General features: G+C 54.2%; 2 protein-coding genes across 5 annotated transcripts in view; one reads left to right on the forward strand and one right to left on the reverse strand.

Annotated features, from left to right (window-relative positions):
* Nucleotides 1–20,489, reverse strand: part of sema5ba (sema domain, seven thrombospondin repeats (type 1 and type 1-like), transmembrane domain (TM) and short cytoplasmic domain, (semaphorin) 5Ba) — a 76,584-nt gene extending 56,095 nt beyond the window's left edge. For all 4 annotated transcript variants that reach the window (XM_086147579.1, XM_086147577.1, XM_086147578.1 and 1 more), the window contains exons 1-2: nt 20,458–20,489; nt 845–1,051 (exon numbers count right to left, since the gene is read on the reverse strand). In XM_086147579.1, coding sequence (XP_086003705.1) covers nt 845–1,007 — 163 coding nt within the window. In that variant the 5' untranslated portion in view covers nt 1,008–1,051; nt 20,458–20,489. The remainder of the gene's footprint in view (nt 1–844; nt 1,052–20,457) is intronic.
* Nucleotides 20,490–23,545: 3,056 nt separating this feature from the next.
* pdia5 (protein disulfide isomerase family A, member 5) overlaps nt 23,546–25,463 on the forward strand; it is a 32,317-nt gene continuing 30,399 nt past the window's right edge. Inside the window, exon 1 of the mRNA XM_086147580.1 lies at nt 23,546–23,655. Within this exon, the coding sequence (XP_086003706.1) occupies nt 23,590–23,655 (66 nt within the window). The 5' untranslated portion in view covers nt 23,546–23,589. The remainder of the gene's footprint in view (nt 23,656–25,463) is intronic.

Here is a 25,463-nt window from a genome sequence, read left to right on the forward strand (position 1 = left end):
CTCGCCACCGCCATGTTTACTGTCTGGAAGGAACCTGATGGGAGCTTCTGATAGCGGAGAGCCGCCGCTCTTCATGCGGGACCTCCTGGTCAGGAACATCTGCGCTCCGATCTGAGCTCCATCTCAACCCGGTGGAACCGGCTTTCACAGAACATCACGCGGAACGCTCGTGTTCCACCTCACATCAGGTTCTAGGTCAAAATCAGGTTCTTCTGGTTCCTGGGTCCAAGGGACGGCCATATTTGGAGGGGCGGTCGGGTCTCCTGGAGGACCAGCTTAGGACCTTCTGTCCCGTCCGATAAGAGTGGAATCCAGAGATTAGCTCAGGCTTTGTCTTCTCCAGCAGAGCCGGAGCTTCGGCCAATGAGGGGCCGGAGATCCGCTTCGACCAATGGGAACCCTGGATGGACGGAGGAGGGTCACGTCCTTGTTTGAGGACGACGTTCCTGCGATCTGAGGTTCTCAGAAGTTCTGACAAACCCCTGGAGAAGCTTTAGAACTTCATCATGAACCTGGAGCTACCTCCTGGATGACTTTGGAACGTGGAACCCCTCGGAACCCAAACGCTCCCAGGAGAACCCGATCTACATCAAGAGGAACGTCCCCTGAGGTCAACAGAACCCGTGATCTTCTAATGGAACCCAAACCGAGTCGGGAGGTGGAAGAACGTCCCTCTTGGTGGACCTTGTCCCAGGAGAACCCAGTCCGGTTCGTTGGGAGTGTCTCCTGAGGTCAGAGGAACCCATGATCTCCACGCAGAACCCGTCCACCTCAGGAGGCTGGAGAACGTTCCTTCAGGTGAACGGAGCCCGAACCCCATCTACTCGGAGGAGAAGGTCCTCACCTTGAACGGAGACCTTGGGGTGCTCCTGCCGGCTGCACTCTGGACGCTGGAAGGGGGCGGAGCTCTGGGAGGAGGCGGAGCTCTGGGAGGAGGCGGAGCTCTGGGAGGAGGCCGGCGGGTGGAGGAGGAGCAGCAGGAGGAGGCCGACCACGGAGGTTGTCATGGTGACGACCTGTCTTCTCGCTGCAGAGGTCCACTGTGGTGCAACTGCAAGGAGGAGCAGAAGAAGTTCAGCAGCTTCTCCAAACATGGAGGTTCCTCAGAGAGGAGGAGAAGAAGCTGGAGACGGAGGAGGATGAAGAGGCAGGAAGCAGAAGACCTCCTGCAGAGACCTTCCAGGAGGTGTTTGCAGGAGGACATCAGAGAACATATGATGGACACACACACACACACACACACACACACACACACACACACACAAACACACAGGTTCTCCAGCTGTGGTGGAGAAGTGAGGACCTCCCCTGGAGAACCCCACCTTCCTGTGGAGAAGGTCCTCCTCCGGCTGAGCGGGGAACCCGAGGAACCCGAGGAACCCGAGGAACCCTGTTCCTCCAGAAGTGGCAGATGTCTCCGTCCGACCCCAGAGCCGCTCGGCGCCGATGGCGGAGCGTCGCCATGGCAACAGGGCGACGAGTGGCGGCACAGCGGCAGGAATCAGGCTGAGTGTGTCTGGGCACAGACGGTGTGTGTGTGTGTGTGTGTGTGTGTGTGTGTGTGTGTCTGAGCAGGCGCATGTGTGTGTGTGTGTGTGTGTGTGTGTGTGTGTGTGTGTGTGTGTGTGTGTGTTAGCGACGCTGTTGCTAACAGCCCCCATTGTGTTGTTAACAGCCTCGGGTGAAGGCGAGAACACACTTCACCTCAGGTTCTACAAGGTTCTACAAGGTTCTACAAGGTTCTACAAGGTTCTACAAGGTTCTGGCTGAGAACTCAGAGCTGCTCCGTTCAGTAAAGACCAAGAACCCGCCGGGTTCTCCAACGTTCCACCTCCTCTGGAGTCCATCACCGCCTCCAGCCCTGGACCTGCTGCTCATCTCCTCCTGACCTGTCCTGCTCTCCTCAGACCACCTCCACCATCACACAACACACACTGCAACACACACTGCAACACACACTGCAACACACACTGCAACACACACTGCAACACACACTGCAACACACACTCGAGCAGGAGATGAAGAAGAGGATGAAGATGAAGATGAAGACGAGGAGAAGCAGGAGGTTGCAGTTCAGCGAGGCTTCAAGACAGAAGGGAACCAACTACAGAAACACACACACACACACACACACACACACACACACACACACACACACACACACACACACGTAAACACGGTTTATTTTTGCTCCTGAAGCTCCGACAAAGAGGAGTGGGGGGGGCAGGAAGTAGGAGGCTCCAGACAGGAAGTGCTAACAAACACAGACTAGCATGTTTAGCTCCCATTCACAACTAAAGGGGAAGCAGCCGCTGAGCATGTCTGACTGAGCTGAGATGAAGCCCCTCTGCTCACACACACACACACACATGCACACACACACACACACACACACACACACACACACACACACACACGGGGAAGCAGGGATGATGGGCTGGCTGCTCAGACAGGGGGGTGATGAAGGGCGTCAAGCTTGACACTGAGTGACACTTAATCCAGAGTGTGTGTGTGAGTGTGTGTGTGTGAGTGTGTGTGTGTGTGTGTGTGTGTGTGTGTGTGTGTGTGTGTGTGTGTGGACCTTCAGCAGACCAGCGGAGGAGAGGACCAAACATGGCCGCCGCCAGGGGGCGGAGCCTCACTATCTAAGAGAAGGGGTGAAGAACATCACTCATTCATCAATTCACTCTTCCACTGATCCAGTGTGTGTGTGTGTGTGTGTGTGTGTGTGTGTGTTCACAGATTTCCAGGCTTTTATTGTGAAAATCACACCACTTCCTGTTCCCTGTACGTGCAGCCTCAGCTTTTACTGATCCTTCACTTCACACACACACACACACACACACACACACACACACACACCTTGTCACTGTCAGGGAAAGGTGTTAAATTAAAACACTAAATATTTCACGAGCTCCGGAGCTCCTGTCGTAAAATGCAAGCGAGAGTTTCAGCGAGCGCCCGAGGCAGTGTGTGTGTGTGTGTGTGTGTGTGAGTGTGTGTGTGAGTGTGTGTGTGTGTGTGTGTGTGTGTGAGTCCTCTCGCTGCATCGTGGGATAACTGGCGTATGCTGCGCTGCAACGAGTCTGTCAACTGAGCTGAGTCACCAGGAAGTAATTGACTATCTATCAATTACATGAATTACAAAGATGGCGGCCGTGATGTTCCAGGACGCACCAGCAGGTGGCGCTCACGAGCACATTCACCTCCGTCTCCTACGTGGACACAAACACAGAGAGTTCCCGGATTTCCCACGTTAGGAACGACGCCCAACGCACCGAAGCCCGAGGCGGCGCCCGCGTCCTCGGCCAATCAGGGGCCAGCGCTTGAGCGTGAAGCCCCGCCCACATCCAGCAGGTTAAGGGTTCCCTGTGAGTAACGGTCATCGACCGTTTGGCTAGCAGACAGCTAATGGAGTGTGTGCGTGTTCATGTGTGTGTGTGTGTGTGTGTGTGTGTGTTCATGTGTGTGTGTGCTTGTGTATGTGTCTGTGTGTGTGTGTGTGTGTGTGTGTGTGTGGCAACGCCGCCCTAAAACTTACAGCAGCTTCTTTTAGCTTTAGCTATTAGCATTAGCATGAAAGGGCTTGAGGTGTGTGTGTTCATGTGTGTGTGTGTGTATGTGTGTGTGTGTGTGTGTGTGTGTGTGTGTGTGTGTGCATGTGTGTGTTTGCGTGTGTGTGTGTGGCAATGCCGCCTTAAAACTTATAGCAGCAGCATATTTTGCTTTGGTTACTAGCATTAGCATGGAAGGGCTTGATATCTGTGTGTGTGTGTGTGTGTGTGTGTGTGTGTGTGTGTGTGTGTGTGTTGTAATTAACTGGATCGGACAACAAACAAACGAGGGGGGCGTCGGGGGGGCTGACGGCACATTCATCATGTCCGACTTCAGAGGGAAGCTGAGATGAAGAGGAACTGCTTGATACCACGAGCAGACACACACACACACACACACACACACAAACACACACACACACACACTCCGCCTGTCTCCTGCAGTGTGTTGCTGCTGCTGCTGCTGAGAAGGAGAACATGATGGTTTCCTTCAAGGTTTCCTCAATAACAGCCAATCACAGCTGGCCTTGAAGCGAGGGGGCGGGGCTTAACCCGGAAGGGTCAGCCGTCAATCATCCAAACGTTCACCCTGTCATTTGCTCCCATTTAAAGACTTCACTGTGTGTGTGAGTGTGTGTGAGTAAATTGCTTAATGAATGAATGAGTGGATGAATGTCACCCAGATTCATCCTCTCACCTGGCAGGAACCTTCTTAGCAGGTCAAAGGTCACCAGGTCCCAGCCTTGTTTCACACACACACACACACACACACACACACACACACACACACACACACACACACACACACTCCTCCTCCTTCTTGTCTGTGTGATGGAGATGTTGGAGTTGAAGTGGTGAATCAGGAGAAGAACGGAGAACCCAAGAAGAAGCATCACGTCTCATCGCCATGACAACCACCTATGTTGTGGGCCAGAGTGGACGGAGGAGTCCGGAGGGCCACGTTCTCCAGACGTTCTCCAGACGTTCTCCAAACGTTCTCCCGCCCACCACAGAGGAAGGGACCTCCTTTCAAAAGATTGAGACAGTTGTCTGGGGCGGCAGAGGAGAACGTTTAGGAGCAGATTTACGGGTTCTTCGCTCCAGGAACCTCACAAGAACCAGCAGAAGAAGACAGCTAATCACTAGCCGCTTAGCCTCCATTATGGCCGCCGGCTCCAGGGCCGCCGTAAAGCAGCCGAGGGCCAGGGGAGGAGAACTTAATGATCCAGAGATCAGCACGATTTAGGAGCTCCAACACACACACACACACACACACACACACACACACACACACACACACACACACACACACACACACACACACACACACACACACACACACACACTGGACGCCAGCTTCCATTTCATAAAAAGCAAAGAAACAACGCTGGGAAGTAATAAAGTCCACGGTGGAGGTGGAAATGGAGGTGGAGGTGGACATCCATCATGGAGGTGAAGCTTCCAGCTGATTAGACTGTAAATAAAGGGTGAGGAACCGAGGACAAACACCGCTTTGCTTGTCCTGCCAGGAGAACCAGGTCTCCAGGAGAACCAGGTCTCCAGGAGAACCGGGACCAGAGCTCCTCCTCCGATCCAGACCCCGTCCATGGAGGTTTCACGGGTCTTCAAAGAACCGATGAGTGCAGAGGACAGAAACAGAAGTTCTGAAGTTCTAAAGCTACGAGAACAAACGGGAACCCTGGGAGGAGCAGGAAGCCCTGGCAGCCAAAGAACTACAAGCATGGCGGCCAAAGAACTACAAACATGGCGGCCAAAGAACCACAAATATGGCAGCCAAAGAAGCACAAACAGGATGAACAAAGAACTACAAATAGGGCAGCCAAATAACAACAAACTTGGTGAACAAATCACTACAAACATGGCGGCCAAAGAACTACAAACATGGGGGCCAAAGAAGCACAGACATGGTGGTAAAATAACCACAGTCATAGTGGCCAAAGAACTATAAATAGGGCATCCAAAAAAACTACAAACTTGGTGAACAAAGAACTATAAAAATGGTGGCCAAAGAACTACAAAAATGGCAGTCAAATAACAACAAACTTGGTGAACAAAGAGCCACAGACGTGGCAGTCAAAGAACTACAAACATGGCAGACAAAGGTCAAAGAACTACAAACATGGTGGTTAACCTGTCAGTTTGACCTGCTTCTCAACACCACCTCACCTTCATGGGGGGGGGGGGCGAGCATGCACGCACACACACACACACACACACACACACACACACACACACACACACACACACACACACAGCTCTTCACAATGCTGACCATGCTTAGGTCAGTCCAGATCCTTGATACCACAAACCTTCTGGACAGGAGAACCAACGTGATCAGTAACTGATTTGCCAGCGATCAATGTTTCTTCAGGCTACCTGATCTCCTGGAGCCCGATGTTCTCTGCAGGTTCTCCGCCAGTTCCTCCCTATTTTGCCACAGTTTGTTTCTCCTCCTCCATCTGGTTCTGTTGACTCGTTCTAAGTCCAGGAGATGGTTCTCCAAACAAGGCGACACGACCGGCGTAATCCCTGCCAGCTGATCCTCACCGCCGCCAGGAGGACCTTCCAGGAGGAGGTTCTACAGCCAGGAGGAGGTTCCAGGAGGAGGTTCTACCACCAGGAGGAGGATCCCCTGCCGATGTTCCTCTGGATCCAAGTCTAATGGAGAACGTGGTAGAAGCTGGAGGAGAACCTCAGGACAAACTCCAGGTTCCAGAGGAGAAGGTGGACCATCGCTGTGCAAGAACTTCACGCTCTTCATCGTCATCAACTGTCTCTTCTGTTGTTTCTGGGTTTGAGGGACCAGCAGAAGGTCTTCTGCTTGGTGAGGAGCAGATGGACAGCCTTCACACCTGGAGACACCTTCTCACCCACATCCTGGTCATGTGACCACGGGATGGGTGGAGTCTGCGCTCTGATTGGTCGCCCCTCAGATGATCGACAGCTCCGAAACAGCCTCTTCTGAGAAAAAAAAGCGACCGCTCTCCTCTGAGACCTTCTTCTTCTCCAACATCTGCACCTTCATCCAGGGGGAGAAGGTCCACCCCCTCCTGGAACTCCTTGAAGGTCCTGGAGAAACTTCTGGAAATCTAACAGAGCGTGAAATGCCAAAAAAGTGACCTTTGGAGGGAAAAAAAAAATGAAGTTCGGTTCACACACACACACACACACACACACACACACACACACACACAAAGGCCGGGGGGTTTCTAATCAAACCAACCAGCGGGGGGAGTGTGTGTGTGTGTGTGTGTGTGTGTATGGGGGTAAATGGGTAAGTTTCTTTCTCCATGAGTGTGAACCCCCACACACACACACACACACACACACACACACATACTCCAACCGCCTCTCTTCAAATGGCCTCACCCGGACACAATAAAGGGGACCCCCCCCCAACGTTTTCAAAGGGGAGGGGGGGGAGGAGGGGGGGGGGAGGGGAGGGGGAGGGGCAACAGAGGAAGAGGAGGGCAAAGAGGGGGGAGGGGATTTTCCGAAGAGGAAGATGAAAGTGAGCATCACCGGGCGGGGGGGTCCTTTCAAAGTGAGAGGGGGGGGTAGATTTGGGGGGGGGGCAGATGGGGGGGCAGATGGGGGGGCAGATGGGGGGGGGCAGATGGGGGGGGGCGGGTCTCTGAATGGCGCCGAACCTCCTTCTCGTCGGCGCCACAAAAGCCGAGGCGCCATAAACGCAGAGCCAACTTTACGACGGGGACGCCGCTCGCTAGCGGGGATGCTAACAGCAAAGGTAGCCAGGATGCTAAAACACACACACACACACACACACACACACACACACCGTTGCCATACAACAAATTGGAAACAAATAGCCCTGGCTGGTTTCCATGGCAACCAGAGAGAGAAGGGGAGAGTGTGTGTTTCTGCCACGGCGTTTGGACGCCTCACGGAAAACACACTCAGTTTGGATGAACACGTGAACACGTGAACACGTGAACACATGAACACGTGAACACGTGAACACGTGAACATGTGAACATGTGAACACATGCAACAGTAAAATGTACAGTATAGTAAAGTATTTCATGACACTTTTACAAAGTATTTGTGTTGGAAAAGAGTTCAAGAGTATCACTCAGTACGATGAAGTATTACTAGTATGATAAAGTATTATTGCTAATATGAAGTATTACTAGTATGATAAAGTATTATTACTAATATGAAGTATTACTAGTATGATAAAGTATTATTGCTAATATGAAGTATTACTAGTATGATAAAGTATTATTGCTAATATGAAGTATTACTAGTATGATAAAGTACTATTGCTAATATGAAGTATTACTAGTATGATAAAGTATTATTGCTAATATGAAGTATTACTAGTATGATAAAGTATTATTGCTAATATGAAGTATTACTAGTATGATAAAGTATTATTGCTAATATGAAGTATTACTAGTATGATAAAGTATTATTGCTAATATGAAGTATTACTAGTGTGAAAAAGTATTATTACTTCTATGAAGTATTACTAGTGTGATAAAGTATTATTGCTAATATGAAGTATTACCAGTGTGATAAAGTATTATAAAGTAGTATTAGTGCTATGAGCTAAAGTATTGTGCGTGTACTTTAAGTATTACTCCTGTTATTAGTACTATTGGCATTTAGAGAGTATTATTAGTGTTGTGAAGTATTGATACTGTTCTAACTCAATATGACATCGTTATAAGTACTACTGCATGTAATGAAGTATTATGACTGCACATACACAGTATCTCCAGAGGCTGATCAATACTCTGGTGGATTGATTGCTGATCTCACGATCCAAAACATCAGTGATCTGTTCAGAAGGTCCGTCCCCTCCTTCACTGAAGACACCTGCCTTTGGAACCAGAAGAACCAGAGGAACCAGGAGGATCCAGGAGAACCAGAGGAACCAGGAGGAGCTGGTTCCTCCTGGTCTCCTGGAGAACCTGCTCCCCATGTTCTCCATGAAAGAGGGAATGTTTGATGATTGACAGCTGACAGGCCAGGTTAAGCCCCGCCTCCAGCCCCAGAGTCAGCTTTGATTGGCTCCGCCCCCTCACTCGCCATCTGTGTGTGTGTGTGTGTGTGTGTGTGTGTGTGTGTGTGGAGAAAAGTCAAATGTTGAAATTGGCAAGAAGAAGGTGTGAGTGTGGCGTCACCAAGGAAACAATAAACTGAGACGCTGGCAGACACACACACACACACACACACACACACACACACACACACACAGACAGTCACATTCCTACACATGCCACCAAACACACACACATCCAATGCAACACACACACAGTCACACACACTACACGTGCAGACACAACTAGCGCACACAACCAAACTAACACACACCCTCAATTCTAATTAACAGGCACACACACACACACACACACACACACACACACACACACACCCTTCAATGCCAACAGTAAGACACACACACACACACACACATACACACACACACTCACAAATACCCTAAAAACTGAGAGTAACACACACACAAATTCTTAAATACCAACACTAAGTCATACACACACACACACACGCACACACACACACACACACAAACATATTCAAACACAGACAGATAGACACACCCTTAAATACCTACAATAACACACCAACACACACACACACACACACACACACACACATTCTAAGAAACGTCCACATTCCAACACAGACACACACACACACACACACACACACACACACACACACACACACACACACACACATCAGAGAAGCTGACAGCAGTTTATAGACAGTGTGACCTTTGACCCCTGACTCCGCCCCTCCCTTCACAGGCGGCGAGTCTGGAAAAGGTCACACACCAGATAAGGAGGAACCAGGGGTGTGTGTGTGTGTGTGTGTGTGTGTGTGTGTGTGTGTGTGTGTGCTGGCGCTCAGCCTCAGATCCTCAGGAGACCCACCAGGCTCAGAACCAGAACCAGCATCTTCAAGATCTCCATCAGATCTTCTCCGTCACGAACCACCATCTTCAAGATGTTCTTCATCAGCACCTCCAACGTCATCATCATCAAGATCTCCACCACCTTTATCATCCCCACCATCTCCAAGAGTTTCATCTCCCACATCCACATCTTCACCCTCATCTTCAAGGACCTTCAAGCTCCTCCTCAGCCCAGCAGGTGAGCGAGCAGCAGGTGGACCTTCAGAAGCAGCTCCTCCTGCTCTCTGGTCCATCTGCCTCCGTGTGAAGCTGCACAAACAGCCGGACGCTAATCCTGGCGGACACACACACACACACACACACACACACACACACACACACACACACACACACACACACACACACACACACACACAGAGCGAATCAATGGTCCCAATCCCACGGCGAGATGAAGACCTCCTTGAGGAGACGTGAGAAGGTCTCATCCAGGCGGCGCCGGAGAGAACAGGAAGTGAAGAAGTCCCGCGGCCGATCGATCGGAAACGGCCGATGGAGATCGATGATCTCCGTCCGGGCGCGAGCAGGAGACACGTTCCTCGCTCCTCGCCATCGACCCACCAGAAGAACCTTCTGACACGGGACGCTAACGCCGCTGCGCGCTGAGCTAGCCGCGTGATGCTAAATCGTTAGCATCGATCCCGGATCCACGACGGGCGCGGGACACCTCAGGGGTCCGAGGAGGAACGTCGGGAACATCTCCTCTCTGGTCCGGACCTCCTCCACCCTCGGCGTCCTTCTCCTCACATCTTCTCCGTCCACGTCCAAACCATCTCCGGAACATCTACCCTGCGCCGTCCCTCGGCCCGACTCCATCCTGACCCCGATCTCCAGACCTCCGCCTGCTGCCTCCACCTTCTCCTCAAAGCGGAAGCTTCCGGCAGGGTGGAACCTTCTCCCCACCAGCAGCAGCACCCAGAAGGTCACGCAGAAGATCAACGCTATGCTAACTAGCGGCTAATATTCAGACGGCGAGCTGGAGGAGCATCCGTATGCGGCGCCGGCCCGCCGGACGGGACTTGGCGTTCTGCTCACGCGTGGAACCTGGAGCGGCGGGGGGAGGTTCCCCTCGGCTGACCTCCACACACACACACACACACACACACACACACACACACACACACACACACACTCACACACACAGCAGACGTGGTTCTCGTTTCCCTCGCAGGGGCAGACCCTGGGCCCTGTGTGTGTGTGTGTGTGTGTGTGTGTGTGTGTGTGTGTGTGTGTGTGTGTGTGTGTGTGTTGCTGATGTGATTAATAAAAGACAGATAAACAGCAGAAGGTCCTCAGCAGAGGGAATGAGGGCGTTTAAGCCGACAGTCGGACTTGCAATCCATCTTGAAACTGCACTCTTTCACCCTCACACTCTTTCCCTGTCTCACTCTTTCACCATCTCACTCTCACTCTTTTACCATCTCACTCTTTCACCCTCTCACTCTTTCACTCCTTCACCCTCTTCCATTCATCCCCAGACTCACCCTGAAGGATAAAGTGATGGTTGGTAAAGGTTCATTCATTCACTCATCTATTCATCAATCAATTTGTCCACCCATCCATCCGCTAATCAATTAATTGATCTATTCAGCCTTTTCATCTATCCATCCATCCATTCATTGATTCATCCTTTCATCAAAAAATTCATCCATCCATTATTCTGTCATTCATTCACCCTTTCATCTAATCACCATTCATCCGTTCATTCACTCACCTACTCATCAATCAATTTATCCATCCAATCATTAATCAATCCATTCATCTATGCACCCATTCATTCATTGATTCATACATTCATTCGTCCTTTCATCAATAAAATCGTCCATCGATCCGTTCAATCATCCATGAAACTGATCCTTTCATCCATTCATTCCTGAAGTATCTCCGCTGAGCAGGAGGGGGCGGAGCTAATCCCAGTGAGGTAAGGCTGAGAGGCGGGGCTTAACCTGTGCTGTCAGCCGCCAATCATCAAACGTTCCCTCTTTCATCGCTTCTCATCCGAGACGCGACACTTGCGTTTGATTGGCCGGACACCGAGCTCCGCCCCCAACTTCCTGTTTCCACGGCGGCGACTTCCCGCTCTTTAAACGACAGGTTCCTCGGGCCTGACGGGCGGAACCTTCCGGACGTCAGAAGATAGTTAGCTCGTAGCCTTGGATGCTAACGGCCAAACGGGAAGTGGACCGCTTCCTGAGCGGCGGCCATCTTTGAGCGGCGATGCGTTCGGGTCCTCCAGGACGTCCGGGAGCCTCAGCGAATGTAAACATCACGCGCGGACAAATTTGTGATTTTGTTCCGTGTCAATAAACCGGGGCGGCGGCGGCGGCGGCATGATGTGCTCGTAATCTTGATGGATGCGCCGCAATTAATGCGCCGCCATAAATCATTGGCGGGAAACGGCGTGCTGGAGGGGATCGGACGCCGTCAGCAGGAGAGGCCGTAAAAAAGCGGGGATTTATCGGGAAAACGCTTGTACCCGCATAAAAAACTCATCCGGGGTGCGTTAAAGCGTCACCGCCGCCATCGCCGCATCAAAACATAGTGCCGGGGCGCCGCATCAATCCGCCGCCGCCGCCGCCGCCGCTCCTCCGGCGGACCGGGAGCAGCCTTTCATCAGCAGCCAGGAAGTTCTGAAAAATACAAGTTTCCTTCTGCTGCTGCTGCTGGTGGAGCCCTGAAGGGTTCTTCTGGGTTCTTCTTCTGCTCCGGGACGACCAGCGCCGCCACGCAAAGAACGACCTTCAACACCACCGTTTGATCTTCTCCGCCCGCTTAGCGCCGAGGCGCTAACGTCTGCGGCTAACGGGCGGAGCTGGGGGAGCCGTCGTCATGGAAACCGAAAGACGGGGGACGTTTGAGGACGGCGACTCGCCAACTAGGACGCCTGCAGAGCTTCTGACATCCTTTCTGAGGGGGCGGGGCTTCACTGCTGTCAATCATCCTGCTCTTCACACGCTCAGCCACATGGAGAACATGGAGAACCCAGGCTGGAGAACATGGAGAACCCAGGCTGGAGAACATGGAGAACCCAGGCTGGAGAACATGGAGAACCCAGGCTGGAGAACACGGAGAACCCCGTTGGGACCTTCTTCCTGAGAGGCCCAGTCACTCAGATGTTCTATCAAACATCTCATGTGGTCCAGAGCAGAGGAACCCTGGAGAACATGATGGAACCGCAGCTGTCTCCCCCACCATGATGGAAGCCGGTCGCTCAGTTCAGGAGCAAAGCAAAGACGTGGAGATGTCCACCTGAGAGCTTCTCCAGCTCCTGGATTTCTGCTCCACAGCTCCACCCGTGGTCTCCACCAGCCTACCATCAACCTCCTGAAGGAGCCGAGGAGAACCTCCACCCTCCAGGCAGCAGGAGCTGAGAGGAGGAGCTCCAGGAGATGTTCCAGAAGAAACATCTCAGGAAAGGTCCAAAGAAAACCTTCCTGGGGAAGTTCTAGAAAAACATCCCAGAAGACGTTCGGACGTCTCCTGAAGCCCGAGAGGACTGAGAACTCAGACGTCCCAGCCGGTCCTGAAGGCATCACCAGACAGGTTTGCAGGACGGAAACACACACACACACACACACACACACACACACACACACACACACACACACACACACCGACCAGGTATTTTCACATCTGCACGTCTGATTTCCCACCGGGTGTCAGGTACCTGAAGGCAACATTCAGTGATGCTGCTCAGAAGAAGCAGAAGAAGCCTCCTCACCACCAGTGAAAGGTCACGTTCTGCTCCTGCAGAAGATAAAACCCAGACCTCCAACTCTGGCTCCCATTGGCTGAAAGTAGCGCTGGTCTCCATCCTGATTGGAGGAGGAGCGCCACTTCCTGCCGGGCGTTTGTGTGTGTGTGTGTGTGTGGCAGAGGACGGTAGCCCATCCCTCATCTGATGGGACGGTGCCCCATCAGATGAGGAGGTTCCTCCAGAGGAGCTCCACCGTGGATCTTCTCCCCGTCCACCTTGGAGCTCCGCCTCCATGGCAACGGGCTGCAGCCTGAGAGGACGCCAGGGGGCGGGAAAAAAGATGGCGGCGAACCCCGCTGGTTAAACCAGACTACCGGTGTGTGTGTGTGTGTGTGTGTGTGTGTGTGTGTGTGTGAGGTGTGTGTGGAAACACGCTCGGCTGCTTATCTCCAGCGAGCAGACGCCGGGCCTCCAGTCGTCCATCACTTCACTTCCTTGTTAACGGGCCGGCTGAAGGCCACCTGCTCGTGTTTCACGCCTCACAATAAGACGTGCGGCGGTGGCGGCGGCGGCGGTGGCGGCGGCGAGGAGGGGGGAGGAGGAGGAGGGGAGGCGTAAATCAGCCGGCCGGCGTCCCGGATCGATGGCGGCGCCACGCTTGTGTTTATCCTGGGCTTCGTCCTGGTCCAGGAGGTGATAAACACCTCAGAGGAGAGACGCTGAACTTTACCTCCATTTCCAGAGGGGGGGGGGGGGGGGGGGTGCTAACAGGGATGCTAAAGGGGGTGCTAGCGGGGGGTGCTAACAGGGATGCTAACAGGGATGCTAACCGGGGTGCTAACGGGGGTGCCAACAGGGGTGCTAAAGGGGGTGCTAGCTGGGGGTGCTAACAGGGATGCTAGCAGGGGTGCTAACAGGGGTGCTAACAGGGGTGCTAACGGGGGTGCTAAAGGGGGGTGCTAACAGGGGTGCTAAAGGGGTTGCTAATGGCAGGTGCTAACAGGGATGCTAACAGGGGTGCTAAAGGGGTGCTAACAGGGGTGCTCTGGACCGTGACACCCGGCTGATCTGTTTTCAGGCGTTCATCTCCATCCTGCCCCCCCTCCCCCCTGCAAAGCCCCGCCCCCGTCGCCATGGGAACCAGAGGGAAGCGGAGGGGGCGGAGCTCGGATCGGTTTCCACCCGGCGACAGACGACAGCGGGACTCTTCGTTTGTTTGTTCACTTTCCATGACGGGGGCGGAGCCTTGCCCTGCTGTGATGCTGTGATTGGACCAGAGTCCCCTCTCATCCAATCAGAGCCCCTCATGCAACAGTCGCCCTCTGGACCATGCAGGGTCTCCGTGAAGCTCCTGCCTGTGTTTGGACTGCGAGGGGAACCCTGAGGAACCCTGAGGAACCCCATGTAGGAGATCATGGAGACTTGTGGTGAGGTTCTCACCACTATTAAGAATCCAAATAACCTTGGTTGAACGGGTACAGGAGAAGAACCATCTCCAGAGGAGACCTTTGGACCTTCTCCCTTTCCTCCTCTGGAATACCAAACTAGCATTAGCGTCTCCCCGTTCTGGAGATGCTAATGGCTAACAAGCTTCTGGCCGGAGCTCCCCTGGCAGGACCCGACGTTCACCCGTTGGAGATAGAGTCATCTTCTCCTTGCATCCTCAGAAGGTCTGAGGAGCCCATCGGTACCCTGGACCGACACCGGCGTCCTAAAGGAAGCAGCTGCTCCTCAACCTTCTCCACAAAACAATCAGGACCACCAAAGGGTTCCTGCTGGTCCAGAGGGCAAGAACGTTCAATCCGGTGGTGGACTAGGAGGACTAGGAGGACTAGGTGGACTAGGTGGACTAGGTGGACCCTGCATGTTCTCCAGGTTCTCCAGGAGATGCTGACGATGAAAAGCAACCGTGTTTCCGAGTGTTGCCTTCAGGGTTTGTTGTTATTTTCTGTTTCTGTTTCCTGTTTGTTTCTTTTGTCCAACCTGGCAACCCCTTCTGCACATGCACAAACATGTATGCACACACACACACACACACACACACACACACACACACACACACACACACGTGTGCGCGCAGCAGCGACGCTAATGGTCAGATTATACGACCAATCACAAGCCTTCCATCAGCGTCCTGGACGAAACCCAACGCCAATAAAACCCGACGCCTCCGAACGCAGCTGCAGACACAAATATGGCCGCCGGGGTCGCCGCCGGCAACCAGAGGACCAGATGACACGGGTTCCACCTGAGATGGAGATGATCCAACGGTCCAAGCCAACCAGGAGGAAGATGGAGAACGTGGAGGAGAACATGAGAAGAACCCAGGAAGACGGGAGAACCCGGGTTCCACATGAGATGGAGATGATTCAACGATCTGAGCGAACCAGGAGGAGGATGGAGAACATGGAGGAGAACATGGAGGAGAACATGGAGGAGAACCTGAGCAGGAGAACAGGGAGGAGAACACAAGAAGAACCCAGGCAGACATGAGAACCTACAGCGAGAACCCAGATCAGAACCTCCTGAGAAGCTTCCACCTGGAGGCTTTGCTTTAAGGGCTGGATGACATGCGGAGATGTTTCCTCAAGGGGGGGGTCTTGTTGATAAATATTTATCACACACACACACACACACACACACACTGAGTGATGGGAGCTGGTTCCCAGGCCCCCCCACTGGAGATCCTTCCTGGAGCTTCTGGGGGTTGGTGGGTTCTCCAGCATCCATGGGAAGAGCTCTCCTCCCCCACTGTGGGAGCAGACCTCCAGACCTCCAGACCTCCAGACCTCCAGACCCCCAGACCTCCAGACCTCCAGACCTCCAGACCTCCAGACCTCCAGACCTCCTCCCCCTCTCATTGGCCCACCACAGAAAGGCCACATGCCTTCACGTCCGCTTCGCCGCCACACAAAAGGGGGAAATCAAAATCACTGGGGCGTGCACGCTCACACATGCACGCCCACACACACACACACACACACACACACACACACTCACGTGCGCGCGTGCGTGCGTCAGGAGCTCCTTGAATGCGGAGGTTGGACAATGAGGACGTGTGAAAAGAAACCCTGGGAGAGAAAACACGGCGAGGCGGGAAAAACCGGCGCTCGGGGGCGGAGCCTCACCCTGCGGGGGCGGGGCTTAAAACGGACCAATCACACGCAGACGTTCACCCATTCACACGAACAGGGAGACGTAAATGAAAAAGAGAAGATCTGAAAGTTCTCGTGGAAGCTGCTTTTTCCCAGCCGATGGTCCAGACAGTGAAGATGTTTCACTCACACACACACACACACACACACACACACACACACACACACACACACACACACCGGGGGGAGTGTAAACCCTCGCTGGCAGTTTATCCTGCACCTCCGGCGCCTCCTTCCTGTTTACGAGCGGCGGCGGCGACAAGCGGAGAACAACCAGAACGTTCCACAGACAAATTGAGCCTGTTGGGTCGTAACGAGCCTTAATTATCAGCTGGAGACGCCGTGCACGTGCACGTGCCCACACACACACACACACACACACACTCATGTGCACGTGGAGGGTGTATTCGGCGGCGGCGGAAGCAGACAGACGGCGTGGAATGATTCCTCCTCGGACCGCTGTGGAGACGGAGGGTTCTGATTGGAGGACGGTGACTCCGCCTCCTTTTGGCCCAGGAGGTTCCGGCTACATTCAAACGAAGGAACCGGCGTTTTGTGCCTTCAGCCTGAACCTGTCATTCATCCATTCGTCGCTGGGTAGCAGGGGGCGGAGCCTATCCCCGCTGTGACCAATCACAGGGCTCCTTATAGAGACGTCCCACCTTCACCCTCTCATTGGTTCAGGAAGAAGCTGAAGACGGCGGCTTCTTGACTTCTGGAATAAAACCCCAGGTTTAATCCGTGCGGCGTCCAGCAGGGGGCGCCGTCCAGGCTCAGACAGGAAGTGGCGCTGATGCGGACAGGAAGTGTCTGGGTTGCCTTTGGTGGATGCAGGACCTCCGTCTGGTCCTGCTCGACCTGGGAACCAGGAGCAAGACCAGGTAGGTCCTGGTCCACGAGGAGCAGGGGACAGAGTCTGAGTCGCCGGGTAGGATTCGAGTCGGTTGCCGGGGGCGACCAGAGCAGGTCGTCGGGTAGCTGCCGAGAAGAAGCTACCAAGTTACCACGTTACCAGGCCAGAGAAGAAGAAGGACAGAGAGGAAGAAGCTACCAGATCAGGGTTCAGCCAGTTGCCAGGTGTGTGTGAAGGTTGCTAGGTGTCTGTGAGGGTTGCTAGGTGTGTGTGTGTGAAGGATGCTAGGTGTCTGTGAGGGTTGCTAGGTGTGTGTGTGTGAAGGATGCTAGGTGTGTGTGAAGGTTGCTAGGTGTGAAAAAAGGTTGCTAGGTGTGTGTGAGTGAAGGTTGCTGGGTGTGTGTGAGGGTTGCTAGGTGTGTGTGAGGGTGTCACCAGGTGCTGAAGCGTCACACGTCCCTCCAGGACTGCAGGACATGGACAGAATTAGATTTCCTGTGGTGCAAAATTCAAATTCCAGGTCAGCCATGTTTGGAAGGAACCATTCTGGTCCCCCTTCCTGGACCTCCTGAAACCCCCAGACCTCCTGGACCCCCCAGACCTCCTGGACCTCCGGGACCCCCCAGACCTCCTGGACCCCCCAGACCCCCCAGATCCCCCGAAACCCCCGGACCTCGTCCTCATCTCCTGTAACATCCTCACGCCGGCTCGGCCGCCAGGCGGGTTCTGGTATGAAATGAAGTTTTCCGGCTGAAATCAGAAATGATGAAAGTCCGAGCGAAGACGTTTGCCGTCGGCTCCGACCCGCTTCAGGCCGACCCGCTCCCTCGCGGAAGAAGCTTCGCTAACGCCCGCGTAGCCCGGTTAGCTCAACAGCTAATGCAGTTAGCATGAGTCAGAGCGCCCTCTGCTGGGCAAAACACACAGCGGCCGTCTCTTTCACACCTCACGGTTTCTGAGGATTCGCATTCATTCACACAGGAAGTAACACGAGGGGGCGGAGCTTCACCCGTCCCAACCGTTCACCCTCTCATCCACACATCATTTAGACACTCATTCATTCATTCATCATATTGAGACATACAACTCTTCATTCATTCATCCATTCATTCATTCATCCATTCATTCATTCATTCATCCATTCATTAACTCAGTCATTCATTTGTTTCACACTTTCATCCACACATCATTTAGACATTCATTCATTCATTCATCATATTGAGACACACAACTCTTCATTCATTCATCCATTCATTAACTCATTCATTCATTCATTCATCATATAGAGAAATACAACTCTTCATTCATTCATCCATTCATTAACTCATTCATTCATTCAACATATTGAGAAATACAACTCTTCATTCATTCATTCATTCATTCATTCATCCATTCATTCCCCAGTCGTTCACCCTCTCATCCAATCAGAGCCTCCCTGAACATGAATCCCAGTCAAGTCATCCTTGGCCAAATGTCGGCCGCCATGTTTGTAGTTTTTTTGTGTCTTGGAACCGCCGCCGGCCGCCCGCCACCTCCTCTCCCTGAGCGCCGTTCCGCGGCGGCGGCTCCCACTTCCTGTTTCCCCGTCGCCGTCTCTCCTGACCTAATTACTGCCACGGGGGCGGCGAGGACCTGCGCCGCCACTTCCTGCCTGGGATTCACGCCTCCTTTGAACAAGAGATGTGTTTCTGTCGCCGCCGCCCGGCCTTGGACGCCGCCCGGGAGCGGCGTGCAAACTTCAAGCGCTTCCTGCCGAAGGCCGGCCGCCATCGGGATGAAGAACTCAATCAGAGACCTGCACCGGGGCAGATACTGGGGCTTTTAGACGGCGGGGGGGCAGATGGAGCGCGGCGTCAAACATCCGTCATTAAAAATTTGGCTGAAGAGGCCGATCAGGTTCTCTGATGACGCCGTGTGAGGGGGCGGGGCCTAACGCCACCGCCGCCACCCCTCAGACCTGGACCTGCTCAGATCCGGTCCACAACAAATCCAGCACGGATCAAGAACCAGACCCGGGTGGAGGCGGTGCAGACCTGCACGTTCTGCTTCGGAGGAGGAGGAGGAGGAGGAGGACACTAAAAGTGTGTGACGGACAGAAGGTCAAGGTGCGCGCAGGTGAGGGTGGAGGCGCAGCTGCAGCGCCCTCTGTCGGCGGAAAGAGGAACTGCAGCCCGGAGTGGAGACGAGACGAGCCGTGATTGGAAGGAGAATCCCCGGCGTGCACGCGCACGCTCCCAACACACACACACACGCACGCAAACACACACACCTGTGCTTCCGGTTTGACCCGAGCCGTGACCTGCACCCCGAGATTTGTGCGTTCCCACGCAAAACGAAAAAGACAAAAAAAAATAACCCAGCGGACAAAAGAACCGATGAGACGCGCGTCCATCGGCTGGTGTGTGTGTGTGTGTGTGTGTGTGTGTGTGTGTGTGTGTGTGTGTGTGTGTGTGTGTGTGTGTGTGTGTGTGAAGGGGCAGTTAACGCACGCGCGTCGGGGTTATTAAAGGCCGCACGGATGGAGGAGTGTCGGGGTTCGGAGGTCTCGGGAGGTCCGCAACACACTGATGCCCCCCCCCCCATTCACACACGCACACGCACACACACGCCGTGTTTAAAGTTACCCCCCTCACACGCACACGCACACTCTCGGTTTAAGTTTTGCCACAAACGCCCCTCTGATCCCGGGATGAAACGTGAGCGGAAAGTCAAGCTGCACCGAATAAAAGGAGGGGGGGCGAAAAGTGCCGTGAAAACACACACACACACACACACACACACACACACACACACACACACACACACACACGCACACACACACAAACACACGCACGCACGTACACACACGCTGCACCGACAGACAACCCGTGCAAAATATCCGGACAGCACCGGGAGAAAGTGTTTGCCGTGGACGTGGAGGGGCAGCGGGCGCTGCACCGGACCCGGGACCGGAACCGGGACCGTGCGCGTCGCGTGCGAGACGCCACAATTACAACATCACACACACACACACACACACACACACACGCACACACACACATACACAAACCTGCAACCCGCAAAAAAAAAAAAAAGAAAAAGTGAAACCGATGGCGCGCGTGCACGCTCCTGCACACACGCGCACGCAAAAGTGCTTATCTGCCACTCACCTCGCACGCACACACACACACGCACGGCGGAACAAAAGACGGGAGCTCGGCGGCTCCGGGGCTCACCTCCTCTGCCGCCTCTTCCTCGCTCGGCGGACGCGAAGATCGCGGGATTTTGGGGTGCGGGGGGGGTGAGGGGGGGCGGGGGGGTAGGCGGGCGGGCGGGGGGGGGGGGCGAAGCGTGCAGGGGGGGGTGAAGGGGGGGGCGGTCGGTGCGAGGATTCCGTCCGCCGCCGTGCGCGTCCCTCTCACGGAGACCTGCAGCCGACAACTGCGCTCTGCTCCGCCGGAGCGGCGGACGATACCACCGGGCTGAGGGGGGGGGCGGGGGGGGCGGGGGGGCCCCGGGGAGCCGGAGGAGGAGGAGGAGGAAGAAGAAGAAGAGGAGGAAGAAGAGGAGGAGGAGGAGGAGGAGGAGGAGGAGGAGTGTCGCAACCGCAGATCCAGTGTTTGTGCACCTGAGAGACAAAAGAAGGGCTGCTGGGAAAATGATGTTGTTGTTGGGGGGGGGGGGGGTAACTTAGAGGGGGGGTAACTTAGGGTGGGGGGTCCTTAGAGGGGGGTAACTTAGCAATACGGCCCCACTGCGTCCTCCTGGTTTTGTTTTTGCCTCTCCTCCCAGAGGAGAACCTGCAACTTTTACAAACTAATAGGGAGGGTGGGGGCGGGGCCAAAGGGAGGGGGCGTGGCCAATAGGAGGGGGGGGGGTGAGACGTCACTACCCTGTGGGGTTGATTGACATCTCATTGAGTTTGTTTCAGAATAAAGGGGTGAGCTAATGGGCTAGAAGGAAAAGCTAGTGAGCTGGAAGGGGAAGCTAGTTAGCTAGAACAGGAAGGTAGTGAGCTGGAAGGGGAAGCTGGTGGGTTAAAAGGAAAAGATAGTGAGCTGGAAGGGGATGTCTGTTAGCTAAAACTAGTGAGCTAGAAGGGGAAACCAGTGGGCTAGGACAGGAAGCTAGTGTGCTAGAGGGGAAGCTAGTGAGCTTGAAGGGGAAGTCAATGGGCTAGAAGGAAAAGCTAGTGAGCTGGAAGGGGAAGCTAGTTAGCTAGAACAGGAAGGTAGTGAGCTAGAAGGGGAAGCTAGTGAGCTAAAAGGAAAAGCTAGTGAGCTAGAAGGAAAAGCTAGTGGGCTAAAAAGAAAAGCTAGTGAGTTGGAAGAATAAGAATAAGAATAAGAATAAGAATAAGAACAACTTTATTTATCCCGAAGGAAATTGTTGTGCCAGAGTTTCAAGTGAAACATAACAACAATAAAAGGCGAAAAGGAAAAGCTTGTGAGCTGGAAGGGGACGTCTGCTAGCTAAAACTAGTGGCCTAGAAAGAAAAGCTAGCAGTTAGGAAGGGGCAACCAGTGGGCTAGAACAAGAAGGTAGTGGGCTAGAAGGGGAACCTAATGGGCAAAATGAAAAGCTGGTGAGCTAGAAGGGGACGGTAGTTGGATTAAAAGGAGAAGCCAATGGGCTAGAAGGGGAAGCCAATGGGCTAGAAGGGGAAGCCAATGGGCTAGAAGGGGAAGCCAATGGGCTAGAAGAGGAAACTCGTGGGCTAGAGGGAAAAGCTAGTGGGCTAGAAGGGGCGGCTAGTAGTTGAGAAGGGGAAAGCAGTGGGCTAGAAGGAGGAGCTAGTTAGCTAGAAGGGGAAGCTAGTGGGCTAGCTGCGAGGCTGCATTGGCGTCATGGTGCGGTTCTGGTTGCTGTGGAAACCAAGCCCCCACCAGGTACGGATGGGGGACGTCAACACTTGGATCGGACGGTTAGCGGTTCAATCCCGCCCTTCCTTCGGGTGTCCTCGGCCCAGCTGGCCTCTTGTTGCTGCCGACGGTATGCTTAGCGCCTCTTTGGGGTCACCGGGTGTGAAGGTGCTCCACAGGTGGAGGCCGTGGAGACCATGCTACGTCAGTGGGGGGAAGAGCGCCCCCTGCTGGACACACCTCCGGGTGGCTCTAACTTGTAGGTGACCCTAAGGACCAAGTAGAAGGAGCCGGACCCACATGTGGACCTTCATGCTGCCGGGGACTCCGGTGGACTTCAGACCACCTCCCTCACATGTCGTGTAGATCTTCAGTCATTCACAGATCATATTGAAACTTCCACCCCGTCATTCTGACGCAGCTCCGTTTAGCAGACGTGGAGGTGGAGGCAGATCTTCTCCAGCCACCATCTGGAGGTGCAGGTGAAGGAACGCTGCCGAAGAGCATGAATGCATGAGGGTCCGGGGAGCAGGACCGGGAGCACCGGCAGGTCCGAGCTCCTCCGGACGAGAAGATGTTCTGGATCCGCGGGAGAAACAGTTCAGATCGAGATCAGCTCAAAGTTCTTTGAGGGCATCGAACCCAACCTTCTCTGCTGACCCGACAATGCTCATCCGGTTAGCACGAGCTAGCCAAACGGCTATCGTGTAACACTCGGTTTCTGTATATATATTTAAAAACGAACTTCACGCTGAGGGTTCCGCTCCATTTGAAGGTTCCACAGAAGGTTCCACAGAAGGTTCCCGGAAGCTTCTCCACCCACACCTTTGCAGACGACATGCTGCCGTTCGTCGACGTCTTACAACTCAAAAAACACCTATTTTTTTACGCTTCGTTGGCGACGGATTTGCATATTCTATAAGTGAAGGAGGATTCTGAGAATTCGTTCCGATGAGCTCCATCCAAAGGAGGAAGCCCACGATCAGATAGGAGGTCGGCGGTTCGAAATCTGATCCGATAAGGATCAGGAGCCGGTTTCACATCCTGTTCTCGAGGGTCCGAGAGAACGAGTCGCTTCTGTAACAACAGGTGGTCGGTTTCGACGCCAGTCTTCTTTGCCGTTCTTCATCCCGCCCCGGAACTCCTCACTCACCGGAGGAACCTTCTCAGGGAGCTTTGACTCATTTTACGCTTCGGTGGAACCCAGACGCCGGATGCTAATGCTAGAACCGATGGTTCCGAGCAACACGGAATTCCCACATCGTTCCAGGAACCACAAAAATATAGTTGTCCGGATTGTCTTCTTCTTTGTTTTTGAGCTCCAGTTCCAGAACCGCCCGGTGTGTCATTGCGGGGAGTAAAGGTGATCCTATCCGGTGCGGCCCCGCAGAGTCCCTGAGCCTCCCGGCCCGGAACTACATTTCCCAGAATTCCCCATCTCGCGTGGCCGGGAGTCGGCGGGAGCCAGTGCGCAGGCGCGTCCAGACGTGGCAGCGAAGCGGGATCATGGCTCCTCGGCTCCGCTCCGGGAGGCGGGCGGCGGAGGCGACCATCCTCCGCCTGGCGCTGCTGGTGAGTCGGACGGCCGCCGCCGAACCGTCGCCGAACCGCCGGTGTCCGCCGACGGTCCCCCCGCGGCGGGGGAGCGGCTCTCCGCCCCGCTTTCCCCGGTCGGAGCGGGTTCCGGTAGCTAGCTGCGGGAGGGAAAGTTGACCGCGGACCCGCGCCGGAACTTGGGAGGGTCCCGGATGTAGCGTGGACGCGCCGCGGCGTGCGTGAGGCAGGTACGACCACCGGCTGTATCCCCGGTAACGCCCCCCCCCACCCCGTGCGTTGTGTGCGTGTGAGAGCCCCGGTACCGCATCCGGTACCGCTAGGAAAGTTCGGGATTCAGTTCCGCTTCCGGTTAACACGCGCACGAGCCGTCGCAGGTGATTGACAGGTGTGTGTGTGTGTGTGTGTGTGTGTGTGTGTGTGTGTGTGTGTGTGTGTGTGTGCTGAAGAAGCACACCTTCAGTCCAGGAATGATCTGGAACCCAAAAGTGTATCAGCAGGGCGCCGCCTTGCTCAAGGGCACCTTCTGACTGGAGGTCCACCTCCACCTGAGCTCCACCTGAGCTCCACCTCACTGCCAGAAGGTCCCTCAGAGTGTGGAGTCTCCATGTATCTCCATGTATCATCGGCCCATCTCCAAGAAGACGGATCTCTGGGATTTTCCGGACCGTCGAAGAACGAGAGAGGAACCATCTGGTGATCTTCACAGTTTCAAGGAAAAGCCCAGTAGGTCCGTTGAAGTGGTCTACCTCCAACATGAGTGCCTGTTGGATGCAGAGTAGGAGGTCCTCAGGAGGTTCCCACCTTCAGGTGGGCCCAGGAGCTGAGATGGTCAAGTCCGTGTCCGATCGGAGCGAGGGCTTCCTTGTTCCTTCTCCTGGCCTCCATCTGGAGAAGATCTGAAGCTCCGAGCGCCACGTTCTGGTTCTGCTGGGCGAGCTGGAACACTGAGAACGTCTCCATCAGGGAGCTCCTGTTCAGACACCAGCTGATGGGCGTCAGAGTGGGACGTCCTATCTGGAGGCCACAAGGAGACCCTGGAGGCCACATGGAGACCCTGGATGCTACATGGAGACCCTGGATGCTACATGGAGACCCTGGATGCTACATGGAGACCCTGGATGCTACATGGAGACCCTGGATGCTACATGGAGACCCTGGATGCTAACATGGGCCGTGTGCAGATGTGAACGTCAGTGTTTGTTTAGAGGAGCTCTGCAGGAGTTCCAGACTTTGGACTCTACGTCCTGCTTCTGTGTTTGCCCATGACCTTCTGGGGTTCTGTCCTTTGATTGGCAGAGACCAGGTGGCATGTTCTCCTGCCTGGGTTCTCCATGTTCTCCTGCCACAGTTGTTGGTTCACTGAAGACTTCTTCTGTAGTTGGGAATGGTTGGATGATTGACAGCTGAGCCGTCTCTAAGCCCCGCCCCTCGCTGTGATTGGCTCCGCCCCCTGGAGGCCTTGCTCTCAGTGAACAGGTTTTTCAGGACTTCTTGGTTTCTGGGACCAGTAGAACCTCCAGCAGGTCCATCCAGGAACAGAAACCCCTGGAGACCTGCTGGAGGAGATCACATGATCTGGATGTCGTCTGCCAATCAACCGATCCTTCGTCGGGAGTGACGTCCAATCAGATTTCATTTTGGAAGGCAGGGGGCGGAGCCAGGTGGTTCAAACCTCCTGAGGCTGGTGTTTGAGGACGCTGTGTTTGGCTCAGGCTGATGGCGCCTCGTCTGTCATCACACACACACACACACACACACACACACACACACACACACACACACACACACACCATTCATCGCGAGGCTTATCAAACACTGTTGTG

The sequence above is a fragment of the Fistularia commersonii genome, chromosome 6 (assembly GCF_037954325.1).
Source record: "Fistularia commersonii isolate RoL2024-O1a breed Wild chromosome 6, RoL_Fcom_v1.0, whole genome shotgun sequence".
NCBI classification, from domain to species: Eukaryota; Metazoa; Chordata; class Actinopteri; order Syngnathiformes; family Fistulariidae; genus Fistularia; species Fistularia commersonii.